The sequence below is a fragment of the Hipposideros armiger genome, unplaced genomic scaffold (genome assembly GCF_001890085.2).
Source record: "Hipposideros armiger isolate ML-2016 unplaced genomic scaffold, ASM189008v1 scaffold_723, whole genome shotgun sequence".
NCBI classification, from domain to species: domain Eukaryota; kingdom Metazoa; phylum Chordata; class Mammalia; order Chiroptera; family Hipposideridae; genus Hipposideros; species Hipposideros armiger.
The window spans coordinates 562282-583462 of record NW_017732073.1 but is presented as its reverse complement, the minus strand read 5'-3'; the positions used below and the strand labels follow the sequence as shown (position 1 = coordinate 583462).

At 33.1% G+C, this 21181-nt stretch overlaps 1 protein-coding gene across 1 annotated transcript in view; it reads left to right on the top strand.

The window, feature by feature from the left end:
- NAALADL2 (N-acetylated alpha-linked acidic dipeptidase like 2) overlaps positions 1-21181 on the top strand; it is a gene marked incomplete at its 5' end in the record, with an annotated part of 708847 nt that overhangs the window by 357283 nt on the left and 330383 nt on the right. Inside the window, 2 exons of the mRNA XM_019627205.1 lie at positions 17945-18037; positions 20692-20897. Coding sequence (XP_019482750.1) covers positions 17945-18037; positions 20692-20897 — 299 coding nt within the window. The remainder of the gene's footprint in view (positions 1-17944; positions 18038-20691; positions 20898-21181) is intronic.

The window sequence follows — 21181 nt, the reverse complement described above, 5'->3', positions numbered from 1 at the left end:
ATATATATATATATATATATATATATATATATATATATATATATTTATGTTGTTTGTATTGATTAGGCAATTGAATATTGACTTCATTTCATTTTCCACCATCTTACTTTTTGTAGGTCTTACCCATTGGTCTGATATGTTGTCAGTCTTTGTCCTTGAGAATCAACCAAAACAACATGAATTTTCAGATATCAATCTGAGCTTGTTAAAAATTATGAATATAGTAAAAAACAGTAGAGGAGAAAGTATAAAATGTGATTAATGTAATTTAGGGTGAAAAATATAAATGCATCAAGTTAAAAGAAACATTAAAATGTTTCATGAATCATTTTTGATGAATAGAAAAATGACAGTTTTAATGTTGCATAAAATTCATCATCATATCAGTGATGACCAGTTTTTACTTAAATAAATTGGGTCATATCTCTTCAAATGAATATATTATATACATATATATTTGTATACATATATATGTATTTATTGTTTTCCTATTTATCAAATGTTTATATTTTGATGAAAATTTCTTAGAATAATAATGTCTACTGATAATATTGTTTATAATTTTTACATATTTCAAGTGTGTTTGAAAGATTTGTATTTCTAATTTGTTAATAGCTACCTAAAAGTACACCTTATTATCATTTATTGAGCAGAGATTCAAAATGATATATTGAACATGTTATCCACAAATTGTGGCTATACTAAAATTTATTGGTAGATATACCTTTTAGCTTCTCAGGAAATATCCATTAACAAGGAATGTTACTAATCAGTTTTTTCAGAGTAGCCCAAGAGAGAATTCCTTAGGAGGCCTAAAAAAAAAGATAAGAAAATCAAAAACTTCTTTTCAAGCAAGGTAGGCTTTAGTAGACTCCAGCAATCAACTTGGAAATAAATTTTCAGAAAAGCATGATATAAAAATTTAGTTTGTTCAGACAATTTGTGTATAGCATGCATGTAGATATGGTGGCCCCTCTTTATACAAAAAAAAAAAAAGCTCAGTGAGTTAGAATGCTTTAGGAAAGACTGATCGGTATGCGAAATGCAAGCTAGATGTCAGGAGGCACTAAAGTGTGCAGTGGTGACACCCCAATTTTACGGCTCTTCAAGCAGTCAATTGCACAGTGAACCTAGGAGTCTGAGCTGGAAGCTGATAACAGAGTATCTGTAGTACTAAAGATCAGCCTTCATGAGCTGCCAGTCTGAAGTCTTCGGACAAAGGAAAAAAAACTTCAGAAATCACTTTGAAGGACTGTTCATCAAGGGTCTTAGACTGAGTGAACGTAGGTGGGAAACCTATTGTCCAAAGTCAACAGAAAGTACAGTCAATTCTCTATGTCCCATGGAGTGCAGGTTGGGTTGACTGAGGGTGACACAGATCTGTCATTCAGCCAGAACTTCTCAAATTTACAGGTTTCTATCTTGACAGTTTTGATTTTAGAAAATGATTCAGCCTATGTTCAATCTAGGGTGTTTTTTGTTTGTTTGCAAAAAGACCTAGAGACAACCTGAGAGGTACAGTTTTAAGCAAAATTACTTTAATGAGTGTCATCCAATTTTCAATGTTTCTCAGCAATTTTTGCAGTTTCTTACATTCTCTGCATATAATTTCTCAGGTACCTGTCACATCTTCCAAATTACAGAAGTACCAACTGAACATTGCAGTTTATGTATGTGATAAAATCCAGTAGAGCATAACGATATCTTTATATTTTAATGATTCTTTTTTTCACAGCAGGCTAACATTACTATTAACTAACTTAGAAACTGCCAGAGATTCCTCAGTGGCATTCTGGTTCTGTTTCCTGCATTCCCTTTATATAACATATTTCTCGCTATTATTCTATTCAGTATTATCCAAATATGTTTTACATGTTTGTTTCTATGTTGTAAAGCCCCAGCATCCTCTAAAGCTCAGTGTAAATGCCATCTCTTCCATAAGACAACCTTTAGGATTCCACTCAAGTTGGAAGCAGCCTCTCCTGACTCTCTGCCATGCTTTAGGGGCTTATATGCTACTTTGCATTGTGATATGATTTGTAGATAGCGAATAAGCAGCTTGGGTTTTTATTAGAATGTGTTGTTTCCACTTTATTTCTATATGTCTTCAATCTTTGCGGTACCCTTTATGGTCCAGGATGTGATCAGTGTTCCATGAGTATTTAAAAGGAACATGAAATGTGTAGTTGTCAGGTGTAGAATTGTATATATATATATATATATATATATATATATATATATCCATTTAGACTAACTTCCTTAATAAGGTTGTTCACATATTCTCAGATGAAGGGTTCCCCTTTATACATATAACACTTGTCTTAACTTTGCTTTGACCTGATATTAATTTAGCTATACTAGCTTTTTTTTGGGGGGGAAGGGGGAAGGGAATTAGTATCTTTATGTTACTTCTTTTTAACTTTCAACCTTTCTGTATCTTTTTCTTTTATCATGTTATTAATAGCAACTAATTTGTATTTTAAATACAATTTGATCACCTTTTAAGTGGAGCATCTGGTCTATTACGTTTAATGTGATTACTGATGTATGTATGCTTATATTTTTTAATCTTAATTTGGGTTTCTTCCCTATACTACATGTTTTCCGTTTGTTTTATTTTTCTTTTTGGATTTAGAGTTTGTTTTGTAAATATATTCCTCCCTCTACTATTTCAGAAGTTATAAATTCTTTTTGTATTCTTTTAGAGTTACCTGAGAATTACAGCTTCTTAGGGATTCTTTGTTCCTGCTCTGCTCAGTGCCAGGTAACTTTCTTTGCAGCTCCTTGGAAGGAGTGGGGAATACAACCCTTTAGGGTTCCTACTTAATGGAGAAAGAGACTCTTTTTAGACTACCTTCTTCTCTCCAACTGGGGCAGACCTATAGCTTTTTCTTCTAACTTTGCATCCCACGAAGCCATCAAGATTAAAGTTTCTCCAGGTTCATTAAGTTTCCTCAGATTGAAAGCAGCTTTATTGCTTTACTTATATGGGATCCTATCACAACTTAAATTTGACCTACCAATTCCTCATTTTCTTGCTAGTTCTTAGATGCTGTCAACATAGTTTGTTTTGCATGCTATTCAGCATTGTAAATTATTATCAGTTGGAGAGTTGGTCTGCATACCCCAGCCCACCACAATACTAGAAAAGGAACCCTTCTCCTCCTCTCCTGGCAACACATATGGATGACTCAATGAATATGCCTAGACAGGTTGACATATAAATCAAGTTGCCATAAATAAATCAATGATATCCTAAAAATGTTCAATTCAAGGGAGTTTCATTGCAGCCCTACGCGTAATGCAGCTGGGTAGAGGGAAACAGAAGAGGATGGGTGACTACCATAAGGATAGTAATTGTTACTATCCCTAAACATGAAGGGACAAGAAGAGAGTGTGGTTATAGGAGCTGGCCTGGTTTTGAACTCTAGGAGACTGCAGTCTAACAGGAGCTGTGACTTTTAGTCTAGGAATAGTCACTGCCAGCAACTCACCAGCCTACGAGGGTGATGAAAAATAAACAATGTTTCTGTTACTTAACCTGCTGATCACTTGTCAATTCCATCATTGGCTAAAGCCAACCGAAAGCCAAGAGTAAAGAAGCCAGGTGCATGTACGCCATAGAGGTCAGCCTCCTGGGGCACAGAGCTGGGTGAAGGGTGAAAACAGATCTAGATAGACAATTGGAAAATATGCAGCACAGATAGTGTTGCAGTTGATCAGCTGTCTGACTAATTTGATGATGTGTAATTTGTAGAATGGTTTGATAGGGAGATGTGGGAAATCCATTAATTGATTTTCACTCTTATAAGGGATACAAAGAGGGTGAAAGTTATTGTTTTCTGGGGGTCTTATTTTTCAAAATATCATCCTATTTAAATATTTTTACTAATTGAAAAGAAGAATATTTAATTAAACTTTAAATATTTTCCCAAACATATGCAATCTCACAAGAGTGCATGCACATGTATATATGTGTATGAGTGTGTTGGAGACTCGGGGGATAGCTACTATTGCCTAAAAGTGTGGGGTGAAAGAGACCAAGCAAGTAGTTTCATTCAGTGTTTGTATTCTAGTCTCACTTTTCAGAACCAAATTTTTATAGTACCAAAGCAGATTTGGGAAATATTAATACATACTTTTCTTTCTAAAAATATAATACTATTGTTATAAAAACAGTTGATATTACTAAGAGTGAGAAAAGATAGATGCACACAATATAACAATTAACACATTTTGTATTACTCATTTCTGGCTTCTATTACACAATGACACAGACTAGATAGATTAAACAACAGACATTTGTTTTCTCACAGTTCTAAAGTCTGGAAGTCTAAGCTCAAGATTCCAGGAAATTTGGTTTCCTGTGAAAGCTCTCTTCCTGGCTTAAAGACAACTAACTGCCTTCTCGCAGTGTCTTCACATGGCCTTTCCTCTGTGTACACGTGGACAGAGTGAGAGATTTCTGGTGTCTCCTTCTTCTCTTATAAGGACACCTTTCTTACTGGATTAGAGTTCTACCCTGAAGACCTCATTTAACATCAATTACCCCCTTAAAAACCCTATCTCCAAAGACTGCTGAACTGGGGCGTTAGGGCTTCAACATATGGATTTTGAAGGGACACAATTCAGTGCATAATGCATTCCTAACACCCAGGAGTTATCACTACGTATCAACATCTTAATAAAAATCTTTCCAGGTTTATGTATACACATATACAGGTGTTTTATTACCAAAATGAGACCATACTATATATACACACATTATGTGTGTGTGTGTGTGTGTGTGCGCGCGCGTGCATGAGTATAGTTTTTAAATGTGTCTGTCTAATTAACTATATGTACTTTTTTATGATAGTAAACTTTTTAAATTAAGACTATAGTAAGTTTTTCAATTCACCCCAATCTTTTACAGTGGATTTATCCAAATGAAGATCCAATCCAGGCCGTCACATTAAATTTCTTCTAATCTAGGATAATCCTTTTTCTCTTCTCCTGACACAGGCCTATGAGATCATGTCAGTTGTTCTGTATGTGACCTACCTTCTCGATTTATGGGATGCTTCTTTGTGGTTTTATTTAACTAGTTCCTCTATCCCTTGTATTTCCAGTAAACTATAAATTAGTTCTTGAGGTTTGTATTAGAAACTTCATAACTGTAATTAGTGTATAACATTTTTAAAGGAAATTTTCTTGTAGCTGATATTATTGTCGGAATCCAGAATATGGTAAGACAGTCCCATTGATTCAGGTGAGGTCTGACATAGTGAAGATAGGTCTCAACAGTAGAACTGCCCCCTTGTGTAAAGAAACATTCACTGGAAGATAAACTGAATTGCCGTTTCTGAGAAAATTCCAAAATGTCAGGAAGAAACTGCTGTCCTAACATCAGTTTGTATGCATTAGCGTGAACACTCTACTTATTTGCTGCCAGTCCATTGTAGTTAGTCAGTGTGTATGCTATATCAGTTGATACATATTTAAATAAGACCCTGGGGATAGAACATATGATGCCCAGTCCGTAATGTTGGTTCAGAAAATCTTTTGGCAATAGGTAGACCCAATATGGAAAATGGAGCACCCAGAAATCCATACAAATGATGGTGGTATAGAAAACAGAGCAGTTTTACTAATATAATATAATTAGTCTAGTAGTTGGCATTTAGGAAAGGTGTTAGCAGATGGTGGAGCTCAAATCATCAAAACTGTAATTCTAGAGCAGATTTGAGTCTCTGGGATACAGGGACATTGAAAAAAAACAAACAAAACAGTTGAAAGCCTCAATCTATACAAGTTCTATCTAGAGTCAGATAGCCAAGAGCCAGACTCAAGTACAACAGGTTCTCAGAGAGCATTGTTTTGCTCAACATTGTTTCATTATAATATTGATGAGGAAAAAAAAAATTCCAACTGGGTCACTGTGTTGAGATTGCACATCCTCCCATGTCTGTGGGGGTTTTCTCTGGCTATTCTGCTTTTCTCCTACATCCCAAAGGTATGTACATTAGATCTTTGGCATGTCTCAGTTATCCCAGTTTCTGATAAGTGTGGGTGTGGGCATGTGATGCACCCTGCGAATGAAGGGCACCTTGTCCAGGGTGGATTCTCACCTTGCACCCTGAGCTGCCATTATGGACTCCAACCACCCTTGACCCTGAATTAGAATAAGCATGTTGGAATATAATCATCTTATTTGTTTTTATTAATCTTTCTTAAAGGTATACATAGATAACATTTATTTTAATATTTAATATTAGGAATGTTTTGGGAATTTTTAAAATTTATTTTTCAGTTGCAATTGATACACAATAGTATATTAGTTTCTGGTGTACAAGATAGTGATTAGACATTTATATACCTTGCAAAGTGATCACTCCTGTTAAGTCTAGTACCCATCTGACAACACATGTAGTCATTACAATATCATTGACTATATTTCCTATGCTGTGCTTTACATCCCACACTGCTTTTAAAACTGGCAATTTGTACTTCTTAAACCTTTCACCTTTTTCATCCATCCCTCCAACATGCCTCCCATCTGAAGACTATCAAGTCGTTCTGTGTCTTTATTTAGAAGTTTGGTCATGGTTTTTCGTGGCCAGAAATATGCCTTAGGAACTTAATTCTTGTTTGTATCAATTAGTCTGTGGTCAAATTGGTTTTGATATATGTCATTTTGTTTAAAGTTGCAGTTTCCAAGAACCTATTGACAAGCTGAGGACTTACTTTACACAGAATGAGATAAATATTCAATTAAAATTAGGAATCCCTAGAAGAACTTGTCTAGAAAACTAACAAAAGATAGTCATTAGAATTGGAAGTTGGCATAAATTGTTAATACTCAAATCTTTGTAAGTAAGGTTGTTATTCTTCCTCAATGTGAGTATTTTTACTCACAATACAGGTGGAGATTCAGCTTTGTTAGCTATTGGGGAAGAAGAAGACTGAGAACCAGTTGAGCCTTCATAATAGCAACAAGAATGCAAGACAGAATTAACTCTGGAACATAACATAATTTCTGTAGCAGATATTTTTCTCTGCACATAATGAAATTAGTGACTACAGAGAGAGGCACCTACTTTTATGTCTGTTAGCTCTGACACTCCTCACCCCATTTGAATACAAATATTCTCCGAGTGGAACATATTTTTTGTCATCTTGAAATCTTTTGAACTTCACATGTCAAATTTAAAGCTGCCATCAAACTTTGAAACATGAAAGACAGAAAACATTTGGTAAATGTGAGCTGGAAATCGTATCTCAAAGTAGCAATACATATACGCATATACATGCACTGACTTGTTGAATAATAAATTGCATCTAAATGTTCTCCATGATTTTCTAATTTCAAAAGTAGGTTTTATTTTGAAATAAACTCAACTTATAGAATAGCTGCAAGAGTGGTGCAAAGACTTTTTGATCCCCTCTTAACTACCCAAGAGCAAGCTACAGACATGCTGAACCATCACATCTGAATTCTCCCACAATGACATTCTCCTACAAAAATGGCAAACCATCACAACCAGGTATTACACGTTGGTACATTGCTACCATATACTCCATAGGCACCATTCACCTTTTTTGCCAGTTGTCCCAATAATGTCCTAAACAGCGAATGTATCTAAACTAGGATCATGTCATGCAAGTTGCCAACTCTTCCATTTCCTTCAACCTGGGATAGTTTCTGTCTTATCTTAACATTTACTACTTTATCGCCTTTGAAATTTACATGCCAGTTATCTTCAAAATGTACCCCCATCTGGATCCAACTGATTTTGTTGTTGTTGTTGTTGTTTGTTTGTTTGTTTTTTCATGTATCAGTTCAGGCTTATTTCCTTTGGCTGCAAAAAGTGATACTGATTATCAATGTATCCCATTACTGGTAATGCTAACTTTGATCAGTTGATTAAGGTGGTGTCTTCCCAACTTCCTCATTGAAGCTATTTTATGTTTCTTTTATAATCAACAAGCACTTGAAATCATGCAAACATCCTGTCCCCACCCACGCCTACCTCCACCCAATAGTATCAACGTCCATTGATGCTCCTTGCCCAATAAGTCATCACCAAGTTGATGCTAGTGGTCACCTTCCGAGTCCATCATCCCTTCTGCTTTTATTATAATAGTTGGAATTCTACTGTAGATAAGAGCTCTATTTTTTTTCTGTTTGTATGTTTCTGTATTTACACATGTAGTATCAACTTATTACATAATTGATTTATATTCCTAATTTACTCAATGGGTCATAACCTAATTCTATTTTTATTTTGATACTCAACTTGTCACAGGTAAATCAGGATTAGCAGCGTCAACCTGGCTTCCATGTTATTTGGCATATCCTCATTATTCTTTGAGCATTTCCATAGTTTTTTACATAGAAAGATGTACCAACTCATCTTGTACTTTCCCTGCCTCATCAGCCTTTGCTCCAAAGAGTTGTGGTTCCTTTGAGTGGAGAATGATGTCTAGGAAACAAGATGTGGATTCTATATTTGTTAATCATGATTGGAGTGTTATAGCTTTCAGGACCACTTAGTAAACAAAGCTAGGAAAATAGTTATATTTTATTATACATTTTGATGTAAATACGAATATAAAAATACACAGATTTATAATTTGTGTATATTTATGTGTGTGTCTATGCATATGGAAAACCATGAGTACATATCAATACCTAGTTTGTTTTTTAAAATCTTTTCATGTTTGTAAATTCCTTCTCCTAAAGGGAGAAATCTGCTTCTCATTATCCTGAATATATTTACTCATGTGCTCAGTTCCCTTGAGTACAATCAGCTGATGTCATTACTCCTCCCTTTCCCACCAGAAGGCCTTCTTGCTCCATTAGGGTTCTGACAACCAAGCCAGGACCACATAGGCTATTCACCGCATATCAAATGCTCTGTCTGTCTCCAACCACAAAGAAGTTAACTTCTTCACCTCACTCAGGCTCCAACACTATGTGTTGTTCAGTTTTTAAATGGGGATGTCCTAGTGTGTTTCAATGACTTACCATTGCATTATTCCCCCCGATAGGTGCTTTCCTCCCATATTCAGGCTTTCACACACAGGCACGTGCACACACACACACACACACACACACCTCATCTTCATCATTCCTGGGCCCCGATACCCTGTGCTGGACTCTCTAAACCTATTTGGATGTCATCCTTACCCCACATGGTCTTCAACCTCTTGTTCTGGGCCACATCAAGGGGTTGACATTACTTTTTCTGCCACTGTCAGAGGTGCTAACTTGGCCAACCCCACCTAATGGCTTTAGGACTCACTCATTTAGAAGGAGAAAAGAAGGAAAGGTGAAGAAGAAAGATTCATTGTTTTTTTTTTAATATATGAAGGTTTAATTTGCATAAGTATCATTAAGCAATGCATTTTATTCTCTTGTACTTTATTTATTTTTCATTTAGCACTCTGTGGTTAATCTCTACACATGCTGTCATATGTACATTTACTCCTTGGCTTTTAGGTTCCATATAGTATTTAAGAGTAGCTTTACTACATTTGAATATCCATTATCCCAAGGATAGACACTTAGATAGCCCTCACTTCTGTTACCAAACATTATATGTTCAAAGTTCCTCATGCTATTTTTTATTTCTTTAACAACATGAATTTATGGTCTTCTTGTATCATTTTTTTTTTCAATAATCTCAATGTCAGTCTGGTACTTGTTTCTTTATAAGTGATCTGTTTTTCTCACTCTGGGAGCTTTTAGAATTTTTTAGTTTTGTCTTTGATGATCTTAAATTTACTGTAAAGTATGTAGACATGTTTTTCTCTTTCTGGAAAAATTATTGTTAATATTATATAATGTCAGTAATAATTATTATTGTTATATAATATCAAATATCAAGAAACAAAGTAATATCATCATCAATCATCTCTTCAGCTATTTTCTCCTCCATTTGTTGTTTCTTCTTCTGTCATTCTTTCTAGAACTCCTATTTCTGTCTACCATACTTTAAATTGTACTTTGTAGTTTTCTCTTTTTATTCTAATCTGTAATTTCCTGGAAAAACATTTTCAATCTAATCTAGTTCTCAAATTCATTTTTTAGTTATATCTATCTATTACTATATCTACTCATTCTATATATCGGTATATTTCTTTCAATTATTTTGTTTTCTATTCCTATTATTTCCTCTTTTTAAAAATATTTTCTGTTTATTTCTTATTGCTAATACATTCCCTTCTCTTTTTGAGTTTAATTATAATGCTTACTTTTAAATTTATATACTGCATGTTACAATATGTTTACTTTGGGTAGTGTATGTGTTCATCATGTTAACTTTTATGTAGTTCTGGACCTCAGACATCTAGGTATTTCAGTCTGGGAGTTATGTGACCCTGGAGGTATCAGCTCCACTTCTTGTGACTTATAGAAGTACAGAGCTGAAATCAGGCCCCAGTGTAAATCATCCTGGGTTTGTATAGTGAAAGAGTATAAATGTGTTCCCAGGTACTATGGAACTATTCTAAACCTTATTTCGGCCAGTTAACCAGGCAATCTTAGTTTTCAGGGATTCCATGTTATAAGATGCAGCAGTAGGAGGAGACAATCTTCTTAGGTTTTAATTCCACCACCCCTGGGGATATGTGAGAGAAGAATAAATACACAACCAAGGGTTCAGGTTTACTTAAGCCTCTTTACAACAGTATTTCAGCCCAGCAGATATGGTGAGGCCTTCCTAACCCAATTTCAGTTTCATGTATTAATCCTTCTTTTCTAATATTTTGTCCATAAAGATATACATTTTTACCTAAGTTTAATCATTATGTATATCTGTTTGTATGTTGTTATTTTCATTTATAGTATATTGTGTTTCTAAATATTATTTTTATATTTTAACAGCCACACATTTTATCACAATTTTCTATTCATTTCCTTGTTTGGGATATTTAAGTTGCTTTCTGTCATTGATATTATAAACTAAACTACAAAGAGTTCAACTTTTCTTTTAGGATACGTTTCAAAGTACAGGATTTCTATGGTTATTTCTAGGAAGAGAAATAGCACCTTACTTATGAGTTGCTCAAATTAGCAATGCATAGCAATAGATGCATTATGAGAGTGAAAGTTTATTCCAGATTTTACTGACATTCCTTATTAAAATTTAAAATGTGATCATGGTGCCGCTTCTATTGAAGAAGAAGAAAAAAACTCTATGCATATGTGTTTTTAACCATGGATATGGAATCATAGAAAATGATACATGTTGGGATCAATGTATGTCTTGAGATGTAAATAAATAGATGAAAAGCTGGGTTTTGCTATGTTATAAGTCATTATATGGACTTGGTCTTTGCCCAGTGATTCATAAGGGAGTCCTGTCATTTGGAAAGACCCTGTATAAATATAGCAGTTTTATCAGAGCAAGATGTCATACTTAAAGGTATTTAGACTTTAGGATGTAGGAGATGGCAGGGTAAAATAATATAGACTCCTTCAATACAAATGTCTAGGAACTCTGTGATATAGAAGAAAAAAATGTTTTGAAAACCAGTTATCAAAAAAGATTGCCAAATATCCAGAAGCAAAAATGAGGACAGGACAAAAAATTCAAAGAAAGAAGCAAAAGAGCTGGCTCTATAGTTGCCTGGTGTTGGGAGGTTATGGATCCTGGTAAATTAAGGTGGGGATATAACAATCACGATGGGACAAAACACATGATTATGTGCCTATAGGGAACAGGGAGTTATAACGAACATACTTATATAAAACCAGGATCGTGGAGTGGGAATTGGAAAGTTAGAAAGAAATCCACCCACTGGTGAAGGAAAGCTTTCTTCTGCTTGAGCTCTGGATGAAAAAATTAAACCAAAACAAAACAAAACAAAATCTGCCTTAGAAATCAAAAACCCTAGCTCAGAATTTTCATTACCATTTAGTATAGAAACTCTAAGCCAAGAAATTCTCCTAAAAACTGTCCCCAATCTAGAGATGTCCCTGGGTTGCCTGTCAAAGTAAATGTGATGCTGGGAAAATACTGGGGTTATCAAAAAATGTATACACATGACTTGTATTCATCTTTTGTTATTGGTATATATTGAGTATTACATTTTTTTTTTAAGCTGAGCCATCCTGCCACCTGTTGGCAGCTCAGCAGCTGTTCAGCTCAGGCTGGGCATCAAACCACTGTTGCTCAGAGCTCAAACTCTTGAGTGAGCTCTTAACCAACTGAGCCACTCGGCCAGCTCTTGAGTATTACAATTTTAATAAAGTTTTATTTTCCTTTCTTAAAATGTGTATTAATTTTTTTTGGTACCCTCTGTATTAATATAAAATGAGGGGAGAAGGACTTTAGAAAAAGAAATTGGGCTAGGGAAGATATAAGGAATATTTTTTCTATGTATTTTATATAAAAATCAGAAACATATAGCAATTCCAAACTTATATACAAGAAACTAGTCTAAATATACAAAGAAAAATTGTACAATATGGCCCAGATAAATTAATAAATTAACTACTGGGTATATAGGGAATGTTGTACCCATATCATAGGGAATGCACATTCTTTCTGTGGAACATTTATGAAAATGTTTATTCTCTATTTCTAATATGTAATAGCCTATAGAGTCACAAAACCAATCTTTCCTAATATTAAAATATCAGTAATGTATAGACCTTGCTCTGTTCATATTTAAGTTAGATATCAATATCAAAACAGTAATACACACCTTATGTTTAAATATTTAAAAAATATTTTAACTAATGTATATATTATTGAAAGAATTACAATAGAAATAAAACATTTTAGAATCTGTAGGGTAATATGACCATATATCAAAATTGATGTACTACTGCTACATAATGATCTGTAGCCTTAAATGCATATATGTGTGTGTGTACATATAGGGGGTGGGGGAGACTGAAAGATAATGAATTAAGCATTTAACTTAAGAAGTTAAGTAAAAAACAAACAAACAAACAAAAAAACAAAGGAATACATTCAGGTAAAATTTAATAAAGACAATAATAAGCATAGAACTTAATATTGACGTGAAAAAGAAAGGAAATAAGAACAAGTATTCACTCCAAAACTGTTTTGTTTTGTTTTTTTAATACTAATTAGCTTACTTCTAGCCAAACTGATGAAGGGGAAAAAAAAGACATAAGTTACTGTTAGAAGTAGAAAAAGGGACAAAATAACAGCTTAAATGGCAGTGGTTTTTTTAGCATAAGAATAGAATGAATAACTAAATGCAAGTAAATTTAGAAGAAAAAAAAGTTAAAAATCTGAATGTGCTTAAACCATTTTAATAATATTTGTTTGAAAATATTAAGTGAAATGAAATGAAAATATACATTAAATAAAAGTATAGAAAATGTATCCTTTTCCCCCACAAAAATATACCAGGAGCAAATAGTTTTATATATGAACCCTAACACTTCTTTATAAAATGGATAATGCCCATGCTATGCAAACTCTTACAGAATCTAGGAAAAGAAGTAAAGATTCCTAAACATTTGTGACATTGTATAATACTGATATCAAAATCAGACAAGGAAATGAGAAGTTAAATCATCAACCAATCATTTATAAATGTATATACAAATATTCTAAAAATAATAATAACAGAACACTGCATACATATGACCAGGCAGAGCTTATTCCAGGAATATATACAATTTATTTAACATTGTAAAGTGAAAAAAAGAAAAAGTCTTATAATTATCCCATAAAGTATTTTAACATCTGTTTATGATAAAATTTCTTAGCAAAGTTAAGAATACAAATTATTTTTCTTAACCTGATAAAGGGAATTTGCCAGAAACTTATAGCAAACATCTTTTTTAAAAATAATAAAATCTTAGAAACATTCGGTTTTAATTATTTTTTGTATGAAGAACATACAAGGACCAAGGAAAACTGCTGTCCCTGCCTGCAATTTAACAATGTACTGGCAGTCCTAGACAAGATGATAAGGACAGTAAGTAAAAGCTACAAAAATATGAAAGAAATAAACAAATCTATCATTTTTTTTCCTTTGGTAAATAACTGTCTACATTAAATCTAACAAAATAAAACCCCTATAGATCAACTGTTAGAACCTATTGGAGATTAATAAGGAGGCTCATCATAAGACCAAGATACAAAATCAAATGGCACCCGTATACACAATAGAGTATGTTATACATGCTATATTTTGCTAACATGGATGAGAAACAGTAAAAATAAATTTAATAACAGTTGTGCAAAACTTTTATGAAGCAAAAATAAAATTTTATTAAATGACATAAAGTCAACTGAAATAAATTGAGAAGCACAATGTGTTCATGGATAGAAGTCTCAATATAATTTTCTCAAATGGGTCCATTATCTTAATACTATCCTAATGACATCCTGAAATGTCTTTTTTTGATACATGGCAAACTACAAGTTCATATGAAAATAATGGTCCATAAATACCCCCCTAATTGAATAATTATATGATTTTGATGATGATGATGATGATGATGATGATGATGATAGAAGACCCACCATTTCAGTCATAAAACTATATTCATTTAAACACTATGACACTGGTTAAAGTAAAATGCAATAGCAAGGCAAATATCAAATCTATGTGTGGATTAGACCTTCTCATATGACAGTAGCTTTATTAATGCTTCATTGGAAAAAATTATTCAGATAAATTATTGAGAAAAATTGACTATTTGTGAGGCAGAGGTAAAATTGAATGCTTACTTCTCTGATTCATAACAGATTCTGGCGGGATTAAAGACACAAATTTGAAAATTCAGCTTAAAATTCTTGAGAAAAACACTTTCCTGACATCAACATAAGAAAGTGTTTCCTAAGCCAAACAAAACAATATAAACATAACGCGTCCCCCCCCAATAAAAAGCATTCAAGGTGAATATTGATAAATTTGAACAAATTAATATTTTCAAACATAATCAATATTGAGAAAATGAAAATAACAGGTGAAAAAGTATTTACAATACATATAATTAATAAGGGAATGGTGTTCTTTAAAAAATCCACAAAAATACCCATAATGATAAATAACTCAAAGGAAAATAATCAAAGAATATGAATAAGAAACTGGAATTATGAATATACTTATAAAAAATTGCTGAACCTCACTAGATCAAGGCAATGCAAAATAAAATAATAATGAGATTCTTATACACATCAGAATGTCAAAATGTAAGTCTGAGGTGCAATTTCTCCCTACCAAATAAAGTTAAAGCTACACATTCTATATTATAACTCAGACATTTTAATTATCTATCTGAGAATATATGGCACACATGCTCAAAAAATATAAAAATGTTCTTTGCCACAATGTAATGTTGAAAATTTGTAAATAACCTCACTAATCCTCAGTAATAGAACTGTGCAATAAACTGGGGTGGCTTCTACAATCAAATACCTCTTAGCAGTTAAAATGAATGATCAAGATCTCCATTTACTTTCATGGAAAATTATGAAAAAGATAATGCTGAGTGGGAAAAAAATATATAATCTGTTTAAAATGTCATGGCCTGTAGAAGAATATGTTCATGTCTATGTCTGTGCCTGTGCTTATGTCTGTCTATATCAATCTGGTTGTCAATCTATCAATCTATCTTTATCTATATAACAAAAGCTTGAAATGATTCATGTTAACCTCAGAGTAAAAACTAAATCTGTAAGATTGTATTTATTTTGCTCATTGGAAAAGGGTTTGGTGAAGGAAATATAATAAAATAACATGTTAAAACTTGATGTGGATCATCATTGTATATTGTGCTATTACTATTTTTTATTCTTTTATATAAGGAGTGTCTCATAATAAAAATATGAAGTCTTACTGTGAGATTTAATTTAGTGTTCTGATAAAAATATTATCTATAGGCAGACCTGGGTTTGAGCCCCAATGTTGCCCCTATGTGCTTCATTTAATTAAAATAATAATAATAATAGAACCTATTTTATTGGTGGTTTCAAGAATCACTGCGATCCAATGAGAATTAGTTTCTGTTTGTGAAAATAGCTATTATAAGCTATAATGCACTCTGTTAATGTGAGGTAATACTCCAAGCAGTATATTGCACATTTGTATTAACTGTATAGTACATTTGTACATAATTTAAGTTTTTCTTACTGCTGAATTAGGAAAAAAACAATATTCACTCTTACAAAACCAGGGAGGATTAGCCATAGCTAAGTAAAAAATAAGCAGAAAGATTATCAAAAAATACTATAAGTTAATGACTCTCTTATCTAAAGTTTACTTATCTAGACTATTTGGAACAAACTTAGAATAGAGAATTAAGGAAACATTAAAATCAGACATATGAGTGCAACTATATGATGTTCTCGAAAAAGCAAAACTGTGGAGAGATTTAAAAGATCAGTGGTTGCCAGGGCCTCAAGAGGGAGAGAGGAAGGGAAGGATGAATAGGTATAGCACGGGGATATTTTGTGCAGTGAAACTGTTCTGTACAATGTATTGGGCTGTCGGGAACATCATGACACATTTTTCTATGTTTTTCGTTGCAAAAATGTGTCATGACTTTTCTGACAACCCAATATATAATTACTATTTTGTAAAGTTGGATGCATGTCATTATGCATTTGTCAAAACCCATAGAGTATACAACACAAAAAATGAGCCCTAATGGAAATTATGGACTTTAGTAATAATAATGTATTAATATTGACTCATCAGTGGGAACAAATCCATCACATTAATGAAAGATGTTAATAATAGGGCACAGGGGAAAAAGAGGATATTTGGGAGCTGTACTGTCTTTGAACTTTTCTGTAAATCTGAAGCTGCTCTAAAAAACAAACTGTATTAATTTATAACAAACAAAAATACATAGCACCTAAGTTAAAACCACAATACTTCGACTCAAGAGATTTTCTTTCTTCATAATGAATTTCTCATGCATTATCTCAGTTCCTCTTTATTCTTGTTTTAGTTATAATTTTAACAAATTCAGTGTACTGATTTTCATTTAAACTGTTAGTAGGGTACATCCAGGGAAGAAGCAACTTATTTGTCATAACAATTTCCATCTAGTAGTTGGCTGAAGGCTTGTTAGTACTATAGCATATCTATTTTGAAGTAGCTGCTTTGTATTTGCCACACCATCCCCACACTACCACCTGGATACCATTGAACCTACCTCTCTTAGAAACAGCCCCCAAGACTTCCAGATTCTACTAAATATAGGATTAACATGTTACCACCAATGACCTTCAAAGGTCACTTTAGCACTGCGACTGGAGTCTCTCCTGATTGGTGTCTTTGCCTTATTTGTTATCAAAAGTTTTGAATGTCATGCATGGATAAAAGAATTCAAGAGGCAGAGCACTTGGTGGAGATTTAGAATACAGGTGAGAGACCTAGACACAGGTGGAAATGAAGACTCCAATATTTGAAGAAATCTATAGCTTTAGGAATCTTTATTCTTTTAATTTTTGTAATGCTTTTACAATTTTCAAAGTGATAATGTAACAATGAATCATATAGAAAAATTTAAATATCTTCCACATGTTCATTTTCTGATGTTAGAAAAGTACTTAAAATTCTTTGCAACTGTTTTTATCTGATACATATTTTTTTCTTTTCTTTCTTTTTTTTTTTTTAATATGAGTTGCCCCCATCTTCCTCAGGTTGGTTTCTGTGTCCTCTCATGTTGAATCCCATTGCAGCCCTAAATGTGAAATTTGTCTGTTATAGCTCTGCATTTTGAGGCTAACAGTTGTATCTTAGTCATCATTGCATAACTAACACCTAAAATAGAGTCTACACAAAGTACTGAATAAATATTTGTTAGAAAGTGTAAGTTTAGTTATATACAAAAATTTAATTGCCGCAATTCTTTTGCTGATGATATTGGATAAATAAATTTGAATGTTTTAAGAAAAGACATATACAATTTAGAGAAATGAACATCTTTTATTTTTTTTTTTATTTTTTCCAGAAGAAAGAATTGTCAAGATGCAAGTTCAGACAGTCATGGAATTCAAAACAGTTACTAATGTTGTTGGATGTTTAAAGGGCTTGACTTCTCCAGGTAAGTAGGGTTAAGTGTTTATAATCTACACTTTATATGAAACATCACAAAGAATTGCTCTTTAATAATTTAATAGCATAGCTAAATATCCTACTTTAGATATATGTAACTAGAAGTTTGTACAACTTGAAGAGAGGGTCATACGAAACTATGAAGTAGGTTTATATTCTTTCTTACCATATGTCTTCAAAAATAAATCATTGGGAGCACAAGGGGGAAAGAAAAACAAAACGTAGAAAACAGTTTAGATTTCTTAAACTGGCATTTGCCTAGTGAAAAAAAGCTATAAAATTCAATGTTTTCTTTTTTGGTCATTTTATTCTGTATAACACCATTGAAGGCAATTTTATCAAGAAAAAAATTGGTTTTTGAAAAAAGAAAATATTTTAGATTTAATGATATGTTTTTTAAAAATTAATGTTTTTTTTTGTCTTCAGATCTAATATTTTATTGTTAATCAATATCCCAACTCTAACCCTTGTTCCACTGATAGTTCTGCCTAATATCTGCATGGCTTTAGGTTTTGAAGATGCTTATAAAAATGATAACCTGGTTAAATTTTAAATAAATTTACACTTTGTTATAAGGTACTGATGGAATCTTGAGATGATATTACACAGGCTAAAAAAGTAAAAATAACTGACACATATAATAAGAGATTAATAGCAACACTTCCAAATGCATTGGGAGATTGAATCATATATTAGTGTCTGATATGCTTGTTATACAGTGTAGGATGCAATGATGTCTTTAGTACACTTGTGGCATTTTTGTTCATTCGGTTGGGACAATTACTCAAGTTTTCCTTGGACAATTATTCTTCTCCATGACTTTAGTCAAATTGATCCCACAATTGCTAACCCAGAGCATTATGAGATCAAAGTTTACATCCCCTCGGTTTCTTGCCACCCAACTCTTACAAAATTCTTGGGAGGTATGTATTCTCTCTGAATTCCTTACAGAAGCAATATTGAACAACTGATCATAACACAAAATATAAATAAATTTGAAAATTGTTACCATTGCATTTCAACCATTTCAACAAATTCCCATCATAAGAATCTATAATTGAAGCACTAGAAGTATATATCAACATTCACGAATTTGCAAGTTATCGAAAAACCATATTGCACAATATTATATTAGCTTTAGGGTAAAACGTTTCCATATTGAAATTCAGTACAGAAAAAAACATAATTAACTTACCAGTAGTATTCTTCAGTGCATATTATCAAAGCTTCTCCAATGTTGCTTATCTAAATTCTACAAAAAATACTGGCTGTTCAGTCATACAATTTTTTAATGATTTTGAAGGTTAGAATCAATCATCAATTAGTATTAAGATTTTTAGATGTGGTTTATTTAGAATAAAGACAATCTCAAACAGAACTTTCATGCATATCTGGGAAATTCTCAGGGTTCCAACATTTACAGACACACTATGTATACCATGCATTAGATTTTGTTAAAATGTAGGCAGATCATATTCATTGCTGGTTCCAATATCAGTGTGGAAAACTAAAATAGCTTCACAGAGTGATGTTTCCTTCCCATAAGGTAGATTTTTGATACCATGAGTCAATTGGTGATGAATTCATTCTACATATATGCAATACTTAGTGTGTGTCAGGTACTGTTCAAAGTGCCTTACAAATAGTGACTAACTTAAGACTCAAAGCAACTGAATGATGCATGTGCTATTTTTATTCATTTGATAGTTGAAGAAATTAAGACATAAAGAGGTTAAATAAGCTACCTAAGTTTACACAGCTGGTAAGTTGAATAGCCTGAGTACAAACCCAAGCAGGCAGGCTTCAGAGCCTGCACACATAACCGTTGAGCTACGGAACATCTCCTAATGAAATTACACTCACTGGAAAAGTTTTATTTATGCAAATGTAAAGGACTACTTAATTACATAAATTTAGCTCTCTACCAATAATATTTGCTGACAACAAAACCAGAGAAAATTCCAGAAGTACATTTTTACCCTACCTTATCGATAACAATAGCCAGTAATGTACATTGAACAGCCATATTCATGTGTCATTGAGACCTTTCTAATAGACTTTATATGATTATATTAAATAAAATATGTGACAAGGGAACTTTTACAGTAGTTGGAAGCCTCTTGATATCATTGATTTTTTTTTTCTTCAGAGAAAGAAGAGAGGTTAAAACTATAAGTTGGAAGCTACAGTTAATTCCCTCAATGCTTCATTTATTATAAAATCCATTCATGACTACCACATTTTTAAAATATTTACAGCTACTAAATAACTATTCCCTCAAATGTATTAAGAGTTCATTAATATTTACTGAGCATACACATATTGTTTACAGGACACTTCCCACTATGATTCTGGGAAAATGTTAGATAAAGGTTTCATTGTGGCATATTTGTATACCTCATTAATTAATATGCATGTTGCAAAGGACAGTAATATGGAACTAAGCTTTGGATTTATAATTGAGTTCAGCAGCTGCCTCTGCTTTGATATACACAGATGTGTGAATCAAGACAGTGGGTGAAAAATGTAAAGTGGTCTTAATTATTAGAACAATTTTGCATAATTGTTACTCAGTTGCACAATAGGATTATGTAGATGTCATTAAATTTATTGTTAATGGCTCTTGTTTCCTTCTATTTCCAGACCGGTATATTATAGTTGGCAGCCACCATCATACTGCATACAGTTATAGTGGACAAGAATGGGCCAGTAGCACTGCCATAATCACAGCTCTTATCCGGTCCTTGATGTTAAGAGTTAAGAGAGGATGGAGACCAAACCGCAGTATTGTTTTCTGTTCCTGGGGAGGAACAGCTTTTGGCAACATTGGCTCATATGAATGGGGAGAGGTAAATATACATTAATTACTATCCTCTCTCTCTCTCTCTCTCCCTCTCTCTCTCTCTCCCTCCCTCCCTCCTTTTCCCTCCCTCTGTCCCTCTGTCCTTCTGTCCCTCTGTCCCTCTGTCCCTCTGTCCCTCTCTCTCTCTTTCCTTCCCTCCCTCCCTCTCTCCCTCTTTCTCTCTTTCCATAACCACCACCCCCACCACCCCAGACAGCAGTAGACAAATTAAATTGTTGAAGCCAAAGACAAGAATGTGCATTTCAACCATGGTGTCTTATGTGTTAGGTT